The sequence below is a fragment of the Oryzias latipes genome, chromosome 9, assembly GCF_002234675.1.
Source record: "Oryzias latipes chromosome 9, ASM223467v1".
Lineage (NCBI taxonomy): Eukaryota > Metazoa > Chordata > Actinopteri > Beloniformes > Adrianichthyidae > Oryzias > Oryzias latipes.
Genome location: NC_019867.2, coordinates 19,601,875 through 19,624,769, shown reverse-complemented (window position 1 = coordinate 19,624,769; position 22,895 = coordinate 19,601,875). Strand labels below are relative to the sequence as shown.

At 37.9% G+C, this 22,895-nt stretch overlaps 1 protein-coding gene across 4 annotated transcripts; it reads left to right on the top strand.

The window, feature by feature from the left end:
* Positions 1-1,053: 1,053 nt before the first annotated feature.
* On the top strand, positions 1,054-22,363 carry ncs1 (neuronal calcium sensor 1). 4 transcript variants are annotated; one of them, XM_020706119.2, is made up of 11 exons: positions 1,054-1,671; positions 2,101-2,215; positions 3,283-3,392; positions 3,522-3,650; positions 7,832-7,856; positions 15,024-15,162; positions 17,430-17,508; positions 18,308-18,396; positions 18,473-18,550; positions 19,790-19,897; positions 20,363-22,363. In XM_020706119.2, exons 4-10 carry the CDS (start codon positions 3,587-3,589, stop codon positions 19,886-19,888), a joined length of 573 nt encoding a protein of 190 aa, XP_020561778.1. In that variant the 5' UTR covers positions 1,054-1,671; positions 2,101-2,215; positions 3,283-3,392; positions 3,522-3,586; the 3' UTR covers positions 19,889-19,897; positions 20,363-22,363. The 4 variants fall into 4 exon arrangements, with proteins under 4 accessions (XP_020561778.1, XP_023814398.1, XP_011477718.1 ...); XM_023958630.1 differs by having other exon boundaries at positions 1,055-1,671; positions 3,283-3,650; XM_011479416.3 differs by lacking the exon at positions 3,283-3,392 and having other exon boundaries at positions 1,064-1,671.
* Positions 22,364-22,895: the final 532 nt, after the last annotated feature.

The following is a 22,895-nucleotide window of genomic DNA, read 5'->3' as shown; positions in this document are numbered from 1 at the left end:
CTAGAGGGCTAATGTAGAAAACTACTCATAAAATCATCAGCATGATGTTTGTTGCTTCAAAAGGGAATATTTTATTGTGAAGGGATGCAGCCTGAAGATCAGCTTACAACAGAATTTAAACTGGAGCAAGAATTCTCAGAGAATTGATTACATTTATCAACTAGAGCATTCACTTTAATATAAATAAGGGGCATATAAGAGGGATGTAATTTGATTCATTCCATGTATAAATATTTGCAATAGAATGTTAAGGCATGAAAAAAAGATGCCAGAGAGAAGCAAGGCTACCCCAAAATACAATAAATTCAGAAATAATATAAAATAAAACAAAGAAAATGTGGGTACACACACCAAAGATCATTTCATGATAAAGGCTGACATCTTAATAAGAAGATGTAACCAAAAATTTGCCCACTTCGTCTCATTTTAGTAGTGGTGTTATACGGAACCTTGGACATGACATAAAACAAAAAAAAAAAACGTTATTTCAAATCAATAATTTGTTGTCACAAATTAGTATTTTGTGGGAACAGATAAGTATTTTGTGGCCCCAAATGAGCATTTTATTAGCATTTAAGGGCACAAATTAGTTTTCTCTGTGCACAAACGTGTATGTTTGTATCTTCAATTCCTACTACTATTACTAGTTTGTGTCCCTAAATACTAATTTCTGAGCCCATAATGCAAATTTGCGCACACTAAATGCCAATCTTTGCCTACAATAAAGACATTTATGTGCACAAAATGCAAATTTTGTGCCCACGATAAGCTAATTTGTGCCCACAAAATATGGATTTGTGCACACAAAGCTCTAATTTGTGCCAACAAAATTTGAAATACGAATTTGTGCACACAAAATTTTACTTTGCGCCCACAAAATGCTCATTTGTGCTCCAAAAAAATACAAATTTGTCCCAGCAAATACAAAAGCGTATGCACAAAATGAGAATTTTATGCGCAATAAAATGCCAATTTGCAGCCACAGAATACAAATTTATTCACATAAAATTTGTATTTGAGCATACAAAATTCTAATGTGTGCACATAAAATGCAAATGTTTGCCCACAAAATCCATATTTGTACCCACAACATTCCAAAATGTTAATTTGTACCCTCAAGGTGCTCATTTGTGCCTACAAAATGCCCATTTGTTCGCACCAATAATTGTTCACAATATTATTTTGAGGGAACAATTTTGTTTTAATGTCATGCTCAGGGCTCCGTAGTTTCTTGATGTGAACAACTGTAGATTTTTCCCCCTGTTTTTGTACACAGCTAGCTGCCTTTTTTATGATTTTTCTGAACAAGACTAAAAGTAACTTCTTGGTGCCCTATAGTCCCTCCTCCCGTTAGAAAAAAAAAGAAAAAGAAACTTGAATAGAGACAGTCTCCCTTCAAGGAGTTTACGGTTGTAAATCAGCTCTTTCATAGAGTAACAGCCAGTAGTGAGTGCAGACAGAAAGTCAGTGTGTGGACGTCGGTACCGCCGCGTCAGCGTCTCCGCTTGTGAGCTGACTCTGTCGGGCTATCGAGCGGCGTCACTCCCAGACGGCGCGGCGTCGGAGCGAGAGGCGGCCGGAACTCGACGGAAGCAGACAGGGTAGGACCGCGGCTCCCTGCTGCCGCTCACGCTTTCTTTGGACGGCGACTGTGAGCTCCTCCTGCTTCAGGTAACAACACCACGAGAGCGCCAAAAAGAAATCCATTACGGGGTTCCATCTACCCCCCCCCCCCCGAAATAAATACCCGGCGTGGGTACTTTAAACCCTACGCGTAAACACTGACTGTCGAGCTCTTTGCATGATTGTCGCCGTTGTTGTCCTGGAGCCATTACCTGCGTTGCTATGGCACTGCCAGGCAACATCCCACCTGCTGCTGCCGTGACTCTTTACATTTCTTTTTACCTGTTAAATGTGTATTTTTTACTTAAAAAACATGTCAGTACAACTGTGTAGATGACTTACTGTACTCATAATACAGCTATCTAAAGCAGTATTGTCGGATATTCGTGTTTTTGCAGGTTTAACAATTCTGCTTTCTTTGAAACACAGACACATTTGTGAACCCTAAAAGCTCTATTTTTTGTCTTTCTCTCCCAGCAACTTGGTTAAACCCTGAAGACTTAAGCAAACAGAAGATGGTGATTTGCAGCAGGACGTCCCCCAGAAGGACCCCCCATGCTGCGGACACAGAGAGCAGATGTTTGCACTGAAGGTGCCCACTAGTGCACACAGTGGTTCCTGTCCTGTTCCCCAGAGAGCTGCTGTGGTTCATTCCAACGCAATGGTTGCACAGAAAATGCACTACATGTCCTCTGGTCCGCTGAGGCCAGAAGAGACCTATGAGTCAGAATGTAGGAGGAAGAGGAAAACTCTCACTCTTCAAATAGTAAACTTGGTGGACAGTTGTTTATTTTTAAAGCAGCTCGTAGGGGAGTCGTGATTAATCAACTTAATCGATGAATTGATTTCTGTTCCTAAAATCCAACCAGTTCGATCTGTCTGAGGAAAGTTATTTATCCAATCAACCTATACCATTATAAAATGGGTTCAAAATGATATAAATCGATTGTAATCAATAATGGAAAATACCATTTGGATGGAGGCACAGTAGGATAAAAATAACTTAGTACCATCGCAGCAGACAACACACATGCGATAGCAGCAATCTGTGAGTCACACTGGTTGAATTTTTGTCTAAAGATGTCCTGGATTGATTTTGGTTCAATGACTCGAATCGTTTAAAATGAACCAATATCGGCTATAAATTGTATCAGCAAACACAAATTGAGATATAAATCGAATTGTGGTTAAAATCAATCGTTACACCCCTAGCAGCTCTAGATCTAAAATTTCCTTGGCATTTGTAAAGGGCAACAGACACATTTTGTATACATTCTCACGTTCATGAATTACAGTTGAATGAGTGCAGAACTCAGGGCAAGGGAAGACTTTTAAGGTTCTATCTATTGTGTTTTAGTGTACACATCTTATCACAGCTGTCAAGGGGGAGGGATTTTGTACTTCAGTAACTTACCCGGAGCAGTAGAGATAGCGATGGGGAAGGGAAAAGTAGGAGGGGGTTAGGAGAGTGGAGAATGACTGTGAGGGAGTAATCTTGCTTTACCCAGCCTTTAAGTGACTCTTGTATCCAAGGACGAAGGTAGCAACGCATCAGAACGCCACTCTTCGCCCACGGACTGCTGTGGAGAAATGAGGCGAACACATAGGCTCTTGGCAACGCTTACTTTAACCCAACAACCTGCTGGCCCTGCTTCACAGAGCCCCTGGGGTTTGATGCATCTGTTTGGAGAGCGGGGACCGATGACTGAGCAGATCATGACCGCAGCTACACTGAAACTACTAGAAGGATAGGATCCCATCTTGAATGGGTGCTTCTCCTCTTTTTTTTCATGCTCAACTCCGTCAAAGCGAACATAAAAAGTCTGGTTGTCTTTCCTTCGTTGCCCGTTCGGCCACTGAGGCTCAAACGTCCCACGTTTGCTGTATGTTTTTGGCAGAGGAGAACACTGGAAAGGAGGAGGTAACAGGTGCCTGCTTGCCAAGGTGAATTTGGAGGAACATCATGGGGAAATCAAACAGCAAGCTCAAACCCGAGGTGGTTGAGGAACTGACAAGGAAAACATACTGTGAGTACTGACAGCTCTTTTTTTTAAAGCTTTTCTTTATGTTGGAAAAAAAAATACAGAAATTCTTTTAAAGGATGTGATGGGTGGAAACTTAGTCTTTGAATCAAGCTAAGAACATCTTTATATAGATCTTCTCTGCTTATTAATCCTCTGTGTAGAATGTGGAGAGGATCAAATTCCCAGTCCAATCATCTTTTTTTAAAATCTATTTTAAGTGTTCCAAGTGGTCTTTTAATTATAGTTAGGCCGTTTTTAGACAAAAACCTGTGTGGTTTTCTCGGACATAGTATCTCAAAGTGGCAGGAGTTCATTAGAAATTTGCCTCTGAGTTGTGGACAGGACTGTTATCCCTGCTTCCCGACATCCATCTCTCGCGCTAGCTTATAGTCCGTCACAACCTCAGCCTAACATTACTGGTTCAACAAAAATGGCGAGCAATATTGGAGCCATCTAGCCAGACAGTTTTGAGCCAGTTGCGAACACGGACGCGGAAAACGAACACGTATGCAGATCTTCCCCTTCTTTAAGTCGATGGAGCCAAGCAGGGAGCTTGCCGCTTGCCGTACTTCACACCTACAAGCCTTTTCCAGCTGTATTTTGTCATTTGTTTTTTATTTATCATGAGTTGAAGAAACAATCACTAAGATATTTCATTTAAAAAAAATGTTCTTTCTATGTGTCCTCCATTATCAGAAAAATGCCACAAGAACATGTTAAAAACACAAACAACACTATTTTCACCGGAGTGGGTCTTTAAATGTAACATTATTTCCTCTCTTCCTTACCTGCATCAATTCTAAATGAATTTCCCACATGATACACAGTGTCATAAAAGCTAAAGTTTTTTAGCTAAAATTTCAACTATGTTTCCTTGCAGTTTTCAACACATACGAGGAAACCTCACATTCACAGATATGGCAAACGGGACTATTTTAATCATGTCTGTGTGTTCTTTCTGCGGCACCGTTATTATTATTTGAGCAGTACAGCGTGCAGGTGTGGGTGGGAGAAGACATCCACTGGTTGCTTAATAACAGTGTTATTTATGTTGGGGGGGTCTGTCTTCAACAGAAGCAAGGAAGGCGGTTGTAGCAGGAAATTGCAGTGGAGGAAGATTAGGCATCACGCTGGGCTGGTCTGCTTTCTGCTGCCCTTCTCATTCTTTCTCTGCCTTTCACCCCGTCCTCCTTGCTTTTACCCCCTAATTTGCCCTTCTGGAGCAGGCTCTGGAATAGTGTAATTACTATCTTATTGGGTTCACGTCTCTGAGAGGGATTCCTATATTCTCTCCCAGTGTGATGCTTCTCTTTGCTTGTGTTGCTGCCTGACTTCAGAGTCTTGTCTTTTCTCTGCTGTCTTTCATCCTATTGCGTCTTTCTCTTGCTCTCCCACGAGAAGCCTTTTCTGCCTTTTTAGTCACTGCTTTCTTTTGGTTCTTGACAGATTGGGGACTTAAATTTCTCTGAACCTATATCTTTTTTCTCCAGTGGCAGAAGGAGCATGGTGGTTCTTGAATTATACAGTGTTGACAGAAAAACCAAAAATAACACCAGAATATGGGTCCTTTGCTTTATTTTTAGCTTACGCATTCTTAAAAAAAAATAAAGTTATGATTTTCTTTTAAATTGAATACTGACTATTCTGGAAAAAAAAACCTGAGATTTCTTTTATTTAAGGGTGCTAAACTGACTCCATTGGCATCCCATGCACAGACCAGCAGCCCTGTGAAAATTCCTGGGGGGGATGTAGGGCAAGCCCATGCAATACATGAGAATTTTGTAAGTTGTCAAAGATGCAGTGGCACTTCTAGTGACAGAGTCACAAGCCGAACGTGTTCAAGCAGACCCTGCAGGGCCAACGCGGCAGAGTGGACCCTGTAATTGGCTGATTGTATTATTGCCACTGCCTGAGTTATGTAAGACTTTTTTTTTATTATTATTAAATCGTGGCCTTGGTAAATTGCCTCTACTTTTGGCTGCATTGACTTTTCAGGCCAATTTAATGGTAGCTTGGCTTCACTAACAGTTGTGAGATTGACCTGACGTTTATTGCACAGGAGGAGGTCACATGATGGGAATTCTTGGTGAAACGCTGAGCAGAACAAATTAGGATGGAGATACACGCATGCAAAAGCAGTCTGACCTGGCCTGCTTATCTATAGCTTCTGCATGATTCAGCTCATTAGGAAAGGTGCTTTAGAAACCTCACAACAAAACAGACGAACTCACGTTCCATCTATATGATAATATTTTATTTGTCATTGTTCTCTCACTCATTTTATGGTTCAGAATGTTTTCCTTTTCCAGGGTCTCTGCGGATCCTTAAAAAGTGATTATGTTTAATTGAATTGCAATAAGGTCTGGAAAAGAATTTTCTCGTCAGCTGAATGTGACCTCCTGTTACGAAATAAACATTTCCAGTGTTACAAGGACATGAATTGGTTATGAATAGAAAACGAAATTTTCTGATTATACTATTATGAATAAATATTTAGAACAACAATGATAGTTTATAATTTATAATATTCAAGAAGTGCTACACTGGTTTAATATTTTGTCGTGCTCTTAGACTATTTACTGGTTGCATCTATGTTCGCAAAAGTACTGGTAGACATGTTAATTTTCTTTGTATATTTGGTCTTAAATTAGATCTCAAATTGTCATTAAAGTCTGAAGCCTTAAATTTAACTTCTGTAAATCTGCAGACACCCTGTTTTTGGTCAAACAGGTTAAACATTTCAGTCAATAAATTAGAGTTTAACCAGAATGCTTTATTTGTACTGGACAGCCTTGCTTCATGCCACGTCTTGGATGAATGGCAGCAGACAAAGTCTCTTCTAAAGCTTCAGTAGAGGAAATATTAAGACCTCAAAAAATCTTTCTCTGGATTTTATAGAAAAATATTGATTTTTATGATTCTTTTCGATATTTAACTCTAGAGCCCAAAAAGCTGTAATCTGCTTCAGTTGGGTCATAGAAAGCAAAGGGGTCCAGGAAATCCTCTGGTGTGAGTGCATGATAACACACCATGCTGTCTCAAACTGTCCTTTATTCTTAAATCGGTGGCTGACCTTCATTCTTTCAGCTTAGTGGCGTTCTGAGGTTAACGCTCACTTATCCACTAAAACCCTAACAAGCAGGAATGCTTATTTCTACCCTTTGAATGACAGAAGTCAGTTGTACCCTTTCTTCTTTTATAACACTAGCAGTGTTACATTTTGGTTATATTTGAAAGAATGACATCTGTAAAACTTTTTTCTCTTAAGCTACATCCACGCCGCTCTCGGCAACGCGTGTTCAAGTGGCCGCTTCCACTGAAAAGTCTTTGTAAAAACCTGCAATTGCACGTTCAGGCTTCTGCTTTCAAAACTGTTGCATTCATTGCGTAGCTAAGCAAGTTCCTACGACCGTTTTTGGGCTCTGCATACAAAATGCACGGCAATTGAAGTGAAACCAATCAGGGACACGGATTTGGTAATGACGTATGGATGGCGTCCCTTTTAATTCATAAAAGTGACAACCATTTAAAAATTGATCATGAAGGAGAAATTGATAATAATCTTGAATTACAACACAATAATTTAAGTAATTCATCTTTGTCATGTGTTTTATTGAAACCTAAGGATTCTTAATTCTGTCTGATAAAAGCTAGGAACTGGAAAATGATAAACCATGTAATAAAATGATTACGGTATAACGGAGTGGGATTATATAAGTTCGCTACCTTCCACTCCCTTTCAAGCAATATTTAATTTTATGTTTAATTATCCTAAGTTTGATGCTTCATTGTATGAATGTATAACTGATGATTTTAATGTTTTTGTGTATTATTCTTATTTGATTGCTTGAAATAAACCATTTCAAATCAAATCAAAATTATTTGAGACCAAGTCTTTTGTATATCTATATCGGAAGAGAGCTTTGAAAGAAGAAGCCTGGAGCAAGATTCACAACTTTTGTACCCCTTCAACATTTCCCACCAACTGTAGGTGGCTGACATGCGTTTGTAAGCAGTAGAAGAAGCCCCTCCATGCTTTTCCATTGTGAACACCATGGGGTAAATGCGTTTTCAAGAACCCGCATTTAGCACGTCCTTGAACGTACCCCACATGCCCCGGTGTGTCTGTACCCTAACAGTCAAAGTCTTCATCTTGGCTAACACCACCTTTCCTTCTCTTGCAGTTACGGAGAAAGAGGTGCAGCAGTGGTAAGTGTGTTCATATCCATTTAAGAAGAATCATAGTTTTCTCTTTTTTTGATTTTCTGCTCAGTGCCATTACTGTAGATTTGAAGTCATCCTCCTCACATTTCCCTGAAGACAGACAAGTTTCTGAAAATAGAAGTACTTTGAATCCTCACAAGCCTGAATGGCTTTAAAGGCTGATAGTGCAGATACAAACATTTCCATGATGCATTCCTCCTCAACCTTTTTACTCCATTTGCAAAAGAGCTGTCTGATAAGTGATGAAGGCTGAGGATGGTGCGGGGTTGCATCACTGTTTGGCTTTCATGAATGTATGACCAGAGAGCCTCCACATGGCTGCAGATTAGTCAAATTTTCTGTGAGATTGTGTTTCTGTTAATGAGTGTGACCCTCTACAGCATCACCTTTGCAAAGGTTTTCTTTGTTTGGTAAATGATGCGTTAGAATTCTTCACAAATGAAAAGTAATAGACTTTCTTTTTCTTTCTCCTGAAAAGAAAGTGTGACAGCTGTTGGCCCAAAGATAATAAACAATGCATCTTCATTAAATAGATGACTCAAGCATGAGAGTTTCTCTCCGTGGAATGCAGCTGTTAAAACAAAAAAGAGTTTATTTCGGATGTAATAAAGCAATCACTTTCCCCTGTTTACACTTGAGTTACTCTGCCTAGAATTTGTATTTCAGTGCCTAATTCTGCATGCATGAAACAGGTTTAGTCCTAAAGAGCTATAGTTGATCTTCTTGTCCTCTTATTTGGAGACAGGTTTGTGGCCTCGCTCACACACGCATCATTTTTCGAAATCCAAAGTCACTCCTAAGTATAAGTCGCAAGCACACACACACCCACACACACCCACACACACACACACACACACACACACACAAAGAAAGCATAATTAAAAAAATAACATGTATAACATTCAAAATCATATTGTAATGATATGTGATATCACATATAAGTCGCACTTTTGGGAGAAATTATGTGAAAAAATACGGGACCAAGAAAAGACATTTCATCTTGAAAGGCAAATCATAATACCAGCACAGCTAACAATAATAAACCAAATGTTTTCACGCTTCACTACCATCAGACATTGTTGCTAATTAAGTTTCATGAAACACAGGAGGAATTTAGTGGGCAACATATAAACAATTATTCAGATAACCATAACATAAAGAACATGCTAACAAGTCAACTAATTTATGTGAGTCAAATCACTAAATCTATTGAATTCTTGATCCTCTGCGTCGCTTTGGAGCAACTCCACCGCAGCCAGTGTTATTTTTATGTACACACCACCCTTGGCAGCGCATGTTCAAGCGATCACTTTCAATCAAAAGTCTATGTAAATGTACGCATATTTGCAGTTCGGGCTTCCACATTAAAAACTCCCTTTTTTGGACTCTGAGTGCATAACATGTGCCCATTGAACGCGTTTTGAAAGTCAAACCAGTTGAACATTGACCAGTCAGGGACTTGGATTTGGTAGCAATGGTTGGATAGCTTTCTTTTTCATTCATGGAAGTGCCAACCTTTGAAAATTGATAGTGAGAAGAACGAAGAGAAATTAACAGTTGCGGTTTGTACCTGGCTGGATTTACATGACACCAAGTCTTTGATATATCGGAATAAAGCTATGAAAGAAAAAACCTGAAGCAAGATTCTTGAGATTTCCACCCCATCAATATTTTGCACCAAACCTCTTCAACTGTAGACACATGCAGGTATTGGGTAGTGACAGTCCAGTGTGAAATACCACATGGTAAAAACGTGATCAAGAACACACGTTCAGCATATTATAGACCTTAACCTGGTGTGAACGCAGCATAAGATTGAGCGGTGCTTTTTCTGCGTTTCAGACAGTAGCAAATATTGATAAACACTCCTAGAGTGCCCCCTTGTGGTTATGAGTTAGAAGATAACTAGCACACAACCCTAACAATATTTTTGAAATCACATGCAAGTTGCATCTGAGTATAAGTTGCCAAAAAAGTTGCTAAAAAACACAACTTATGCGCCAAAAAGCAGGGTATATGCTAATCAATCCATAAAGGTAGAGAACTTTTATGACTTTCCTTTTCCGGTGACCTAACACATAACAGCAGCAAAAGCCAAAGTCTGCTAGCTTGATGCTAGCGTGACGTAACATGGATTTCCAATAGGACGGCTAATGCTAACGTTCGTTCCACCTAAACATACAATTGCTGACTAAATGAACAGCTTTATATACTCACAGGCATGCATTTTCCATGCATTTTTAAGTAACCATATGTGCTCAATCTTTTGGAATAAAGTGTAATGCTATGGCCCTATAAAATATTTCTTCCCCCTTTTTTATACTTGTAACCCACCGACTGTGCAGCTTGCTAGCTCACCATCAGTTTCAGTGTCTTTCACAGAAAAGTTTGCATGAGATCTCACTTGATGATTGGTAGCAATCAACACAGCTGAGTGTGAGCGATGAGAGAGGGAATTTTACCAGGGGAAATGCCAGATGGCGTGTAATTAGAGCACAGGCACAGACACAGTAGAATAAGAAGGGTTAGATAAATGCCTGTGTTGTGCATTAAATTTGTCCCTCTTTCTAATTCTCCTCTAAGGGAACATCATTAGTATGCCTGAAGCCTACCTGAAATCAATAACAAAATGCCATGGCTCAGTGATGTTCCTGCCAGAGGGACAGCAGCAAGCGAAACACAGCTTTTTGCTAAACCACCATGGTAGATGCTAATAAGAAGCAACCAGTGACATTAATAAATAGTTTATCACGCCAGACCTCCTGTGTGGTCTGATACACTATGAGGCATCTGTTATGTCAAGTTACATTGTTACACTTTTTCAAGTACAGGCTGATTGTGTGCGCTATCACTACTGCTGTCACCACAAAGAGCTCTTGAGCACGAAGAAGCAAAGCAAAGGGATTCTGACGGTGAATCCAAGCAGTAACTGCCAATGCAAACTCTGCAAAAACTGTGAGTCAGGGCTTGCTGTACCCACACTGCATAAAAATATCTACATTTACATGCTCTTCTAAAATAAAGTACTGTATTAAAACTAGCAAACCAATCACATTTGAGGTTACAATCAAATAAAAAATAACGCACTTCTATTAAAATCATTTCCAAATAACATTATTGCACTTTTCTGTAATGTCTTACTACTGTACTGTCAGAAAGAAAATATTTTAGAATATTTACTTTACTTTGCTGGTTGATAGATGTCAGCTGTAGTGATTTAAAAAAGGTTCCAGACTTAGTGCATGACTGTTTTGTTTTTCCGGTTTAAACAAAGTAGGTCTGAGTTCATTTAAAAAATCTATAGAATTCAAGTAACAAAGGAGGGACTTGAGTGATTAAACACTTCAGCATTTTAGAAAAAGAAAATTAGAGTTAAAAGTAAAAGAAATTGTTTTGTATTGGAGCAAAGATTTTCCTAGTTTTAATTAAACTGCCTTTAATTGAATTTCTCGTTACAATGAGTTGTAATTCAAAAGGTGTGAATCTATTTTTTTTGTAATCTGTGCCGAATTCCACAAAATTACCTAGCTGTTTAAAGGTATTGAATGCTCCCTTTTGATGGTTATGTCCAGGAGAGGGCAGACTAGTACAGGGGCAAAAGTTAGAAATTGTATTCATAAACTTGTTTCAGGGTGTTTATATTAGTCAAATTTCTAATTTGATTGCTTAAATTGTCTAGCATGGTCTGCATACAAACTAGCTGTAAGCATCCAAGTCTATTTCCTTTTTTTTAATTTAAAAGTTTTTTGAGGAGAAAGTAATCTCCCTGTTATTCTATTCCTGTTCTCAATTGATCTGTTTGGTTGGTAACATATCATTTTAGCTTATCTATCATTTTGCAATTTGTTTTGATTGCATTGATGTTCAGCCTTTTTTGCAAAGGTTTATAGGATATTTAAACATCTTTTTTTTATTTTATCTAATGCACATAGATACCAACCATGAAAAGTCTATTACCCGGGTTTAAAAATATAACAAAAACAGAATTTGGAATTTTTAAATATTCTGTTTAGTTTTCTCCTGTAAAGGAGTAAGGTGATGTGCTCAAGTTTTATTTATCTGTGATACGAGTAAGTGTCTATATAAAAGTTATAAAATCAATTTAGAAACATTTTTGTCATTTCTTCTGCTCATTTCTAATATTTTAACAGGGAAGTAAGTTAATTTGGATATCTTAATGTTCCTCTGTTTTCTAATTTATAACAGTCATTTATTGTTGTGAGAAAACATTAAAGTTAAATTTAGGTGGATAAGAATATACATCTGAACACTTCATGTCACCATTTCCTCAACAAGAACTGCAGAAGCACTGTAAAAAACAACTACACCCCTGACTCAGCAGTTTTTAAAACCACCTTTTAGAGCGGACCTGAGCCAAGGCAGATGACTCCCTGCCAGTGTTGAAATCAGATCTACTCTGATTGGTAATACAACTATAAACTTTGTGCTGGCTGACTTTCATCTGACTCACTGTTCTCAGATGTTATTTACTGTCTATGCCATTGACTGTATAACAGAACTGGACCTAGTGAATGAGACGTCACCCATAGAAAATGACTTACTTCTGGCTCCAACCAAATGAAGCCAAATCAGCCGCCATTTTTTCTTGATACAGATTTCAAAAGATTAGAGTTAGACGATGTCAGTAAGCAGTGATTGGGCCGAGTCAGTATGAGTCGACGCTTCTATGGCAACCACTCTCACCAATCAGGAGTGAGCTTGTTGGAAGTCCACACCCTCTTCCAATGAAAATGGACTCGGGAAAAATCTATCAAACATTTTGAGCGTTCAATGTGGGGGCCAGCGGGCACCACATGTTTTTAGTGCGTAATCTAATCGTTCAGCTTAGAATTTGATTAACTTACAATGAAGAAAAACATATCATAAAAAAGTAGGGATGAGTTGATGCAATGGATTAATCAATCTGAATCAATCTAAGCTTAATAAACAAACATTTACCTAACGCATAACAGCAGCAAAGTCCGCTAGCTTGATGCTAACGTATAAGGGAATTCCCCATAGGACGGCTAATGCTAACACTCATTTGACCTAAACATACATTGCTGACTAATTGAACAGCTTTATATACTCACAGGCAGGACTTTTCCAAACTCTTTTAAGGAAAGAGTTTAAGGAAACAAACTGATTGTTTTATTATTTCACTAATACATTTCACAGTAGATTTCCAACAAACTAATTCCTGACTGGCAAGAGTGGTTACCAAAGAAACATTGACTCAGACCAACTCAGACCAATCACTGCTAAGTGATGTTGTCGAGGCGCATATGGCGATATGTGCCATATAAAAAACGGCGACTGAATTGACTTATTTTGCTGGAGCCGGAAATAAGCTATTCTCTATGGATGACGTCACACTCGCTCCGATTAGTTATCATACAGTCAGGTGAAATCCTTTTATCTCTGTTCCTGTAATTTGTGTTTATCTTTGAAACAAAAAATCAGCCTCAAAACAAAGAACTTATCTTCAAAGAACAAAGATCTTTGCTGGTTTTATCACACATGGATTTATGCGTACGGTGGTTTGTTATGCGACACAGATTTCTGAAGGTTATGCCAACCCTTTTGCAGCAGAGGATCACACCCACTGTTTTCTTTCCTGCAGACTCAGTCTAAGCACCCCCTGATTTATGAAGCAATTTTGTGGCAAATCCAGTTTTATATTGAGTTACATTCAGAAAGGGGTCCTGAAATAATGCGAACAAACAAAACCTTCACAGCCATATTTCTTTTCCTTTGCTGCTGCCTGGGGAAAACTTTCAACAGCTTGAACATTTTGAGATTTTTTTTAATTAGAAAAACTTAAAACTCTGGACTTTTAACATAGGTTACAGGATTTGAACACTTACCCCCCTAGGAACTGATGTAAAATTAGTTGGTTGTGGAACATATGTTAAATGTCCAGCACTGCATTACAGAGAGCTGGACTTTCATTTTTCCTCATATCTCTAGATAATTCAAATTCAAGAATTAGAATGTTTTTTGCTGCTGCTACTCCACTGATTGAACTTGTTTCCAGCTCCTGCTCAAAGTGGCTCCTCGACCCTTTGACTATATGAAGCTGACTTTATCTTTTAGGCAGATTAAAAGAAACGCCAAGAGACGGCTTGTACAAAAAAAGCTTTGGCGTTTCATTTTTCATCAGCACCGTCTCTATATAACCTTATTTATAACCCTGATTTGGAGATGAACATGCTAAGCTCCCTTGTGTTATCAGTATTTTTTAGAATTTTTTTTCTTATAGATACAGTCCCTCGATTTCCATTATATGGTAGCACAAAACCTAATAAAAAAAAGCCTCATGCTCCTGGTTGTCTTTGACCTTTCAGTTTCTGCTCCACAATGGTTATTTTCAAAGACATTCCAGGAATCGGCCTACCTGTTAGTAGCTGCTCTTCAGGTTGCTTATGAGTTGCTTCTATATTTAGGCTAATAGAAATGTTAAGTCGCTCTTTAGAAATGCCGTCTCCAGGGGGAAAAAGGAAGCTCTCAGGCCTATCTTTCATCCATGCATATTATCAAAAGAGAAGCAGAGAGAAATTTGATTAGTCAAGCACTCTGGGGTTGCTATTGGATTAAGACAATTATCTTATCTTATGAATGAGACAAATGGCTTTGCACTTTGGCTTTATGATCTGGCACACTCATTCAAAAGGAAACGGTAATGCCTTCTTTGAAAGTGAAGAGAGAAATGTCCTCATTTATAGTCTTGTCTTGGTTATAAATTATTTGCATTATTTTCTGCACTCAGACGTTCAGCAACGAAACATTGGACCAATCGTATGGCATGAACGATGCATTTTGCATGTAAACAAGACAACCTGTTAAAATTCTACTCAATGTCAACTTCATTGACATTAAAGATGGTAAAGATGGATCTGAATTCTAAAATATTCAGACTACCACATCTGGCACTAGCAGCCACTTATTGGTAAAAACTTCAGCCCTATTCCTAATTGCTCATTTTTAACTTCAGCAGATTGTCTTCAATTTCTCATCGTGTGAAAATACTTTCAGTATTTGCTACATTTGCTCCAGAGTACGTCTAAAATGGTTCAAAAAGTAGCATCTGTTGAGAATTATAGTCAGTACGGTATATCTTTTAACATGTTAACCTTTTTTCATTTTTTTCAGGTACAAAGGTTTCATCAAGGATTGTCCAAGTGGGCAGCTGGACGCTGTGGGATTTCAAAAGATATACAAACAGTTTTTTCCTTTTGGAGATCCTACAAAGTTTGCTTCCTTCGTCTTCAATGTGTTTGATGAAAATAAGGTTGGTATTTATTTTTATTAGTATTTGTATTTTTTGTAACATTAAACTGAATATTATTGGATAAAATTGTGCTAAAAGGCCGACGTGAAGATCTGGACTCAATCAGCCTCTTTGTCCCACCAGTGGTTAAAATACAATAAAATGCCAGCATCTTTTGGCAAAGCATCTAATTTAAGTACTTTATGGTTAATGTATTCTTAATACTGGAGCATTCAATATTGTTTATACTTTTATTTTTAGTAAAAAAGTTCAGTCAAGTATTAAAATAGTTTGCACTTTAAACTTTCAGTGATTGACACCTAAAAACACATCCATGTTCATAAAAAGCCTTAAAGACTCACTCTTGTTTTTGGTGTTCTTAACATGTTTTTTTGGCATTTTTATGATGATAGAGGACGTGTATTAAGAAAAATTAGATTCCAAATTGTTTTCTGAGCATTTCTATATTCGAATCGTTGTGAAACAGGAGCCGACAAAAAAATCCAGTTTGTGACAGAAAATACACTGTGTGGGTCACAAACTCCAAGTGAGAAAAGGAGTGAATTTCTAATGATCTGCTACAGAAACTATGTCCTAGAAAGCGACATACTGCAGGTCTTTTGATTTTGTCTAAAAACTTCAAAATCTTAATTTAAATAGCACTGGAAACAGTTTTAAAATATATCAAAAAATGATAGAACTGGGTTTTTAACATTTTCTGATTTGCAACATCATTAAAGAAGCCTTAAAAGAATTACTATTTAATCTAATCTAATCTTTTTTTTCTCATATTAAATTATGTTTCTTTTTCACATCACAAAAAAAAAGACGACATGATCATAAAAATCAAATCTGCATTTCATAACACTTGATTGGTTTAGTGAGTGGGGATGAAAAATGAAAAATGATCCTCCAAATGAATTTAGTGCTTCAGAATGTCAGCGTGACGGATGATTCGATTTGCCAGGCTGTCGGAGTTTGGAGTTGAGGATTAGTCACAGCATCAACTGCGCCATAAATGTCCAACTCTTCAATTTGTGTAGCAAACTCTTCTCTGAGACGTTTTTTTTCCTTCTACCCACAAGTGTTTGTGCTTTTGTGATGTCAGGCTGTTGCCGCTTTTATGATCACACCAAGGATTTCAGGATGTGATGACAAAGGAAGTTTTCAAAGGCAGGCTGTTATTTATACATTCGTTTGAGGTCATCTCCCCCGCTGTCCTTCCATCATCACAGCTGGACGTGATTATTCAAACCACTTATAAATGGTTTGTGTGCAGCAGCACAGCAAGCCTCTGGATATGTATTGACATGTGTTTAGAGGCTTTGTGTGATGATCTGAGTGATCAGACAACCTCCTCATCAGATGCTAACTGTGACCCTCATTTGGAATCAGACACCCCGCTGTAATAGAATGCATTGATCTTAATAGTCATTATGGTTTATGTAATCGGCTGGGAATGACCTCAGCATTTTTCTGGCAAGATGAATGTCTGCGAGATATGCATTCAGCTGACTTAAGCAGCCTGGTCCCACCGGTACTTTTCTTTTTTAAACTTAAAGTGGGGAGGACCACTGAGGATTACAGGTAATCAGCTGGTGTTTTGGAAAAGAAGTAACCTTTAATTATGATGCAGAATCTTTTGGTATTTGTTGAGAATAAAGTCCTGATGGTTTTCATTTGTTAATTTTCCTAAGAAACAGTTGTTTTCACTTTGAAAATGATTAATTTGTTCTTTTCTTTTTGGGTTGCATTTGCTCTTTTTTAAAGTGTTGTTTCCAGTTGTCAAAGACAGATGTTGGTGTCACTTAAATGTTCCTCTCATGGATAATCACATTCCATATGTGCAGAACTTTTTTTTTGCAAAAAAATAAATAAAAAGAGCACATTTTCTTGAGGGAATTTTTGTGAGACATAATACGTGTGGCCTAAAAACGGGAAGTCAAAGAAATTGTTGGACAGCTTAATCTCCTGAGCTCATTCACAATGAAAAATAGTTGTTGTTGTTGTGATGTTCATGTTTAAATGAGCCACTAACATCCATCTAACTAATGATCAGAGATGACATGATTCAGGTCTTAGAGAGAACCAGGTGCAGGGCAGAAAATAGCTTGGAGAGAACGACTGACCCTGTTTCCAGCAGAAATCCAGTGAGGATTCTCACGAGGAGCAAGGAGGAGTTTAAGAAAGCACAGCAAAAGAAGTTGGGAGCGCAACAAATTAAGACATTTATGTTTTTTTCCTTTTTACAGAAAAGTCTTTCTTGAATTCTTTTTTTTCTTACATAGGATGGACGCATCGAGTTCTCAGAGTTCATCCAGGCCTTGTCAGTGACCTCCAGGGGGACTCTGGATGAGAAGCTGAGATGTAAGAAGATACTTCCTCTCCTATCATTTTTATAAAAAAAGAATCACAACTAAGCAATCTGCTTGAAATAAATGTAAATATCTGTCTTTTTGAAAGCAAGGATTATAGTGTTCCCTCGTTTATCACAAAGGTTATGTTTAAACGGTTAAATCTGCAAAGTAGCGTTATAGATGTTTTAAGGCTGTAAAGCCCCTCACTACACACTTTATACACTTTTCTCTCTTGTTTAAACTCTCAAAGTTCAATCAAAGCAGAAAAATGAGTCCAGTATTATAGAATTAAAACAAAAACCTGACCATGATCGAAGATTTATGTAAATATGGCTAAATGATTGTGTTTAAGGAGAAGATTGAGTCACAAGGTCTACAGCCAATCAGGATGCAGAGTGCAAAAAATGTTACGCTTCCCAGCTTGGCAAGCAGGGGGCGGAACACTACTAGAGCACCTATTTATTGATAGAAGATTCATAACACCCCAGGAACTTCAAGAGAAACATAGAACAAATAACTTCTTGGAATATCAGCAACTTAAATCTATTATTACTAAAAAGATAAATACAAAGACAATGACTGCGAAAGCTGAAACGCAATATAGCGAGAGACCAGTGTATACGTCAATCTTTTTTATATTGCAGATAGAAATGTTTTGTTGAGCTTGTAATTAGTCTCTGACTGCCGCAGCAAATGTTTCCACCGAGATATTTCTATTTCTATATATTTTTCTATTTTTATTTCTATTTTACCATATTTTTCTTCATGGAGAGTTATATGTTTTGACATTTTGTCTTTTTTTTCTACAGGGGCTTTTAAATTGTATGACCTCGACAATGACGGCTATATAACTCGTGATGAAATGCTAAACATCGTAGATGCCATATACCAAATGGTGGTAAGTTTAGAAACACATCCCCTCTGTTTACCTGCACTAGCATCACGGTTCACAGTGTAATGATGTGATGTCTAAGGGAAACACTGTGGAATTGCCAGAGGAGGAGAACACACCAGAAAAGCGAGTCGACCGCATTTTTGCAATGATGGACAAGGTTAGTATTGAACTAGACCTGACAAACAGCAAATTAAAGCAGAGAATTGCATCAATTGGTCCGACCTTTTAGAGGTCAGTATGAGCGCTTGACAGCATCAAGTGCAGTATTCATTGAATCACTTGTTTAAGAGTAATAGGACTGAGTGTAGCCTTACTGGCACCCTTGGGGCTCTAATACAGACACTGTTAAACTGAGAGCTCTCTGTAGCCATTTCAGCAGCATCACTTACACCACCTGCACTTATACTCATCTCCACTATTAGCCTTTACTGCCCACTCCATCTGCCCCCAGACTCTTTGCAGCTCTGGTAATAGATGAAACAGTATTGTCATATTAGATCCGCCTGTAGAGCTAACTCTACAGCCTGCACTATTTATTTGTCATTTTGTTAATGGCCAAGGCAGGATTTTTTGGGGAAAAAAAACAAATATATGAGAATAAAGTCGAAAAATGTTTAAAAAAAAAAGTCTAATTTTATGAAGATAAAGTCATAGCCTACAATGCTGAGAAAAAGCTTATTACTGTTCTGAAAAAAAAGTCAAATGATTTCTGAAAAAAGGCAGAATTATCAAGAGATGTCAACAATTTATGAGAATAAGGTAATTAATTTTACAAGGAAAAAGTCTTTTATTTTTGAAAATAAAATAACATTTTTAGCTTTTAAAATGTTTCAACACATTTCGAACATTACCCTTTTAATCAATGTTGCAAACAAATCAGAGAAATTGGATGGAGATCTGCTCCAAAAATCTTGCTGAATTTGCTTTACCTTTGTGTTGTAATAATAATGATAATAATAATACATTTTATTTCAAGCACCTTTCAGGTCACCCAAGGTCACTGTACAAGGTTTAAGAATAAGAAAAAAACAGAATAAAACATCAATTGTAAATATACAACTTTATTTTCATCAAATTCCAACTTTATTTTTGAAAAAGCACAACTTTTTCCGTGCAAAAATTATGACTTTTTAAATCTTAAAATTATTATTTTGTTCTTGAATAATGTAGATTTTTTTTAATTATTGCACAACTTTATTTTTGTCAAGTTTTGGCTTTTTTCTCAGAATGTATGACTATTCTCATGTATTTATGTTCTTTTATGGTTTCACCAAACACTTGTTTTATTTTAGAGATCAGCCAGTTCTACTTCAGACAGAAATCCCTTTTTGCCCTCTGCTGGCATATCTTTGCTAAACATTTTAATCTTGAGGGTCATTTTTGCTCCTCCTTGCAGAATGCAGATGGAAAGCTGACTCTGCAAGAGTTTCAGGAGGGCTCGAAGGCAGACCCCTCCATTGTTCAGGCCCTGTCTCTATATGATGGACTTGTGTAGGAATGGAAGGTGAGTGACAGATTGATGGACTGGTTCATGCATGCTTCTCATTGGGAATGCCATTTCCTAGTCACGCCTGAGTTCAGCTCTAATACACTCTAATGCTTTAAAAAAAAATCAGAAAAGATATTCAGTCCATGTGCTGAAACTCAGGGGTGTAAGCCAATTTCTGCTCTCAGTTTGTTCTTATGAATTATTCAGATGGCCCACTTGTTTTCTGGCAGCTTGATAGTCTTGCAGTGATGAATGAGGAGGGAGACATCCCTATCCTCTCACTGCCTGATGTCATATTCTGGCTGCTGACAATTGTTGCTAACATCCTGCTCAGCGTTTAATCAACTGTGAAGTGAGCTTATAAAGACATGTATCTTCAGTAAAGCTGTTTAGCCATTGTCTACCATGTTATAAGCACTCATGTATGATCACACTTTTCATCATGACTGTTTAAACTAATACAGTCTCTTCTCTTCTCAGATGGGACCATTTAGCATCCTCCTGCTGATAGTCAACAATCCAGCACCATCACCCTGCAGCAGGCGGAAACGCTTACTTAACTTTCATCACCAAGGGAGCGCACTATAAAGCTTTGTCGCATGGCCAAACGACACCTGTGCTGTAGCAGTTCATCCACATCGTTGTTGAGGACAGAGGACAATGACTTTCCTTGGCGTGAAGGAGGAGACAAACTTGTCAGCACACGTGCCATCGTTTGCTTCTGCAGCTATGTAGCGCCATGCACATTGCTCAGTGCTGGAGCATCTCTAGAAGGGCAGCGTTGGTCCTGGACGATCCGGAGAACTGAATCCCCACAGAGATGTGTCTTTGCCGCAAAGCAACAGCTGCCACGTGTGGAAATGTGTAACCCCCACATGATGGCATGATGGACTTCAAATCTCACTCCTAAAGATGATGATAAGAAAATGAACTTAAAATTATGAAGCAGTGTGGGGGTATGTTATATATTATAAAAACAAAAACAAAAAAACAATGCTAAATTATTTTCTGCCCTGCTGCATTTATGAGTATTTCCTCATAAAAATGGAATGGATCGTTATTTTTTATCAGAAGTGTTGAAATGTATTGCACTGCATTTTGCCATGGTTATTATTGTGTCATTTCTTTTCTCTTCACTTCCTTAGGTTGAGTTTTCCCTTAAGACATTCTGGGTTTTCTTTAAGGAGGAATGTTTAGGTAGCACAGAGTTTAGTAAGGATTCCTTTACTACGTTTACCGTCTGTGCTCCCTGTTGTTTCTTTCTTCCTTCCAGCACGACTGTAGTGTCTGCCCTGTTGCACGGTTACATCCTGAACTTACAGCTTTGCATCTGAATTGAGTCTGGGAGCATCACACTCCTCTCTCAACAACATAAAGCCCTGGTCATTGTGAGGAAAAGGAGGGCATCAATTCTGGTTGTAAAGCTTTTGTGAGGGCTGTGGCTGTAATTGTCACCTTAGTATTTATACTGTGTGAGACCAGAGCATGTGCCCAAACCTTTGATTTCTGATTGGAATGATTCTTATGCAGCAGTTAGATATAATGCTGATTTGTTTCTGCCTTCTGCAAATTTAGATTTACTGTATTATTGTAATTTATCTGTTAACAGTTTAGGAGCACAGAATGAAATGCTAATGCTAATAATACGTGGCCATTAAGTCATATTTTGCCCACAGAAATTAATATTTTGTATCTACAAATTAGCATGTTGCATTTTTTGCACACAAATAAGTATTTCATGGCCACAAATTATTAAATTATTAGTATTTTGTGCACAGACATTTTTTGTGGCTACAAATTAGCATTTTTTGCACACACATTAATATGTTAGTATCTTCAATTCCTACTGCTAATTTGTGGGCCCAAAATACTCATTTGTGGCCTGATAAAACTAACTTTTTGTGCCCAAAATATCAATTTTTGACTACGAAATGATAACTTGTGCCCACAAAATCCTAACAAAAGGCTAATTTGAAGCTACAAATTATTATTTTGAGTGAACAATTTTTGTTAATAATTTCTTTTTGTCATTTTCTACTTTTGTTTGGTTAAAAATTGTGTTTTATTTGATATATATGTTTTGCATCCCATGTTTTGTTTTTTTAATTGGTGCGATTTTTACGGATGATCATAATTCCATGTCAAGAAAAGGTTGCACGGTTAAGTAATGTATTGTTGGGTGCTGCGTCCAGTATTGCTTTAGCATTGAAAATGAAGGTGTCATGTTCAGCTTTAGTGCCTGTTGTGCTTTTCAGTCAGTCTAACCTGCCCACTGGATGGATGTGGAATTAACAACAATTGCTACTCTGGACGGTGTTGCCTTTACATGGATGGATGGATGGATGAGTTCCTGGACAGATAATAAAAGAGGACATGGTCAGAGCTTTAAGGGGGCTCTGCTCTGCTTTTGCTGCATCCTTGATTTTTTTGTATTTACAACACGTGTTCCTCAGTGGAGTAAATCACAAGTGTATTTTTAAATGACTGCTTCTTGTTTTTTTTTAATGTTTTCGTAACCCTTGTGCTATCCTAGGCACTTTAACATTGGGAGTTGGGTCATCTAGACCCCACGAAACAGTGCGCTGAACCTTTTTTCTTCAATGATTTGTGATCTTCAGTGGTTTCCATGGATTACATGAAATCCTCTTTACCTTTATCCACCTTTGTCATGGTAGGAAGAACACGTCAATGTAAGGGTGGGGTCATAGTAGCACAAGGGTTAAATGTTCCAGATCATCACAAGCTCCAGTTTCAATGTTCAACATTCTATACAGTTGGCTGTTCACATAATATAAGCAGCTATTTCTCAGCTGCGTATAAAATTAGACTGGTGTCATGAGTGTTTATAAAAAGAAGGCTGTCACTGAGACAATGTCCGAACACAGACTGCAGTCTGCCTCGTGGAGAAATGGAAATGAATGGGGGGTTGTGGGATGAGGTTAAAGCCTGGAAATCACTGTGGGCTCGAGTTTCACACACATTCACACGCGCATGCAAAAAAAAAAAAAAAACA

Bases quoted from the DNA above. Each gene is read 5' to 3' on its own strand.
- ncs1 (XM_020706119.2), top strand. From the start codon at position 3,587: ATGGGGAAATCAAACAGCAAGCTCAAACCCGAGGTGGTTGAGGAACTG. The intron at 3,651-7,831 runs GTGAGTACTGAC...CTTCTCTTGCAG, and splicing joins ACTGACAAGGAAAACATACT to TTACGGAGAAAGAGGTGCAG. The intron at 18,397-18,472 runs GTAAGTTTAGAA...GTGATGTCTAAG, and splicing joins ATGCCATATACCAAATGGTG to GGAAACACTGTGGAATTGCC.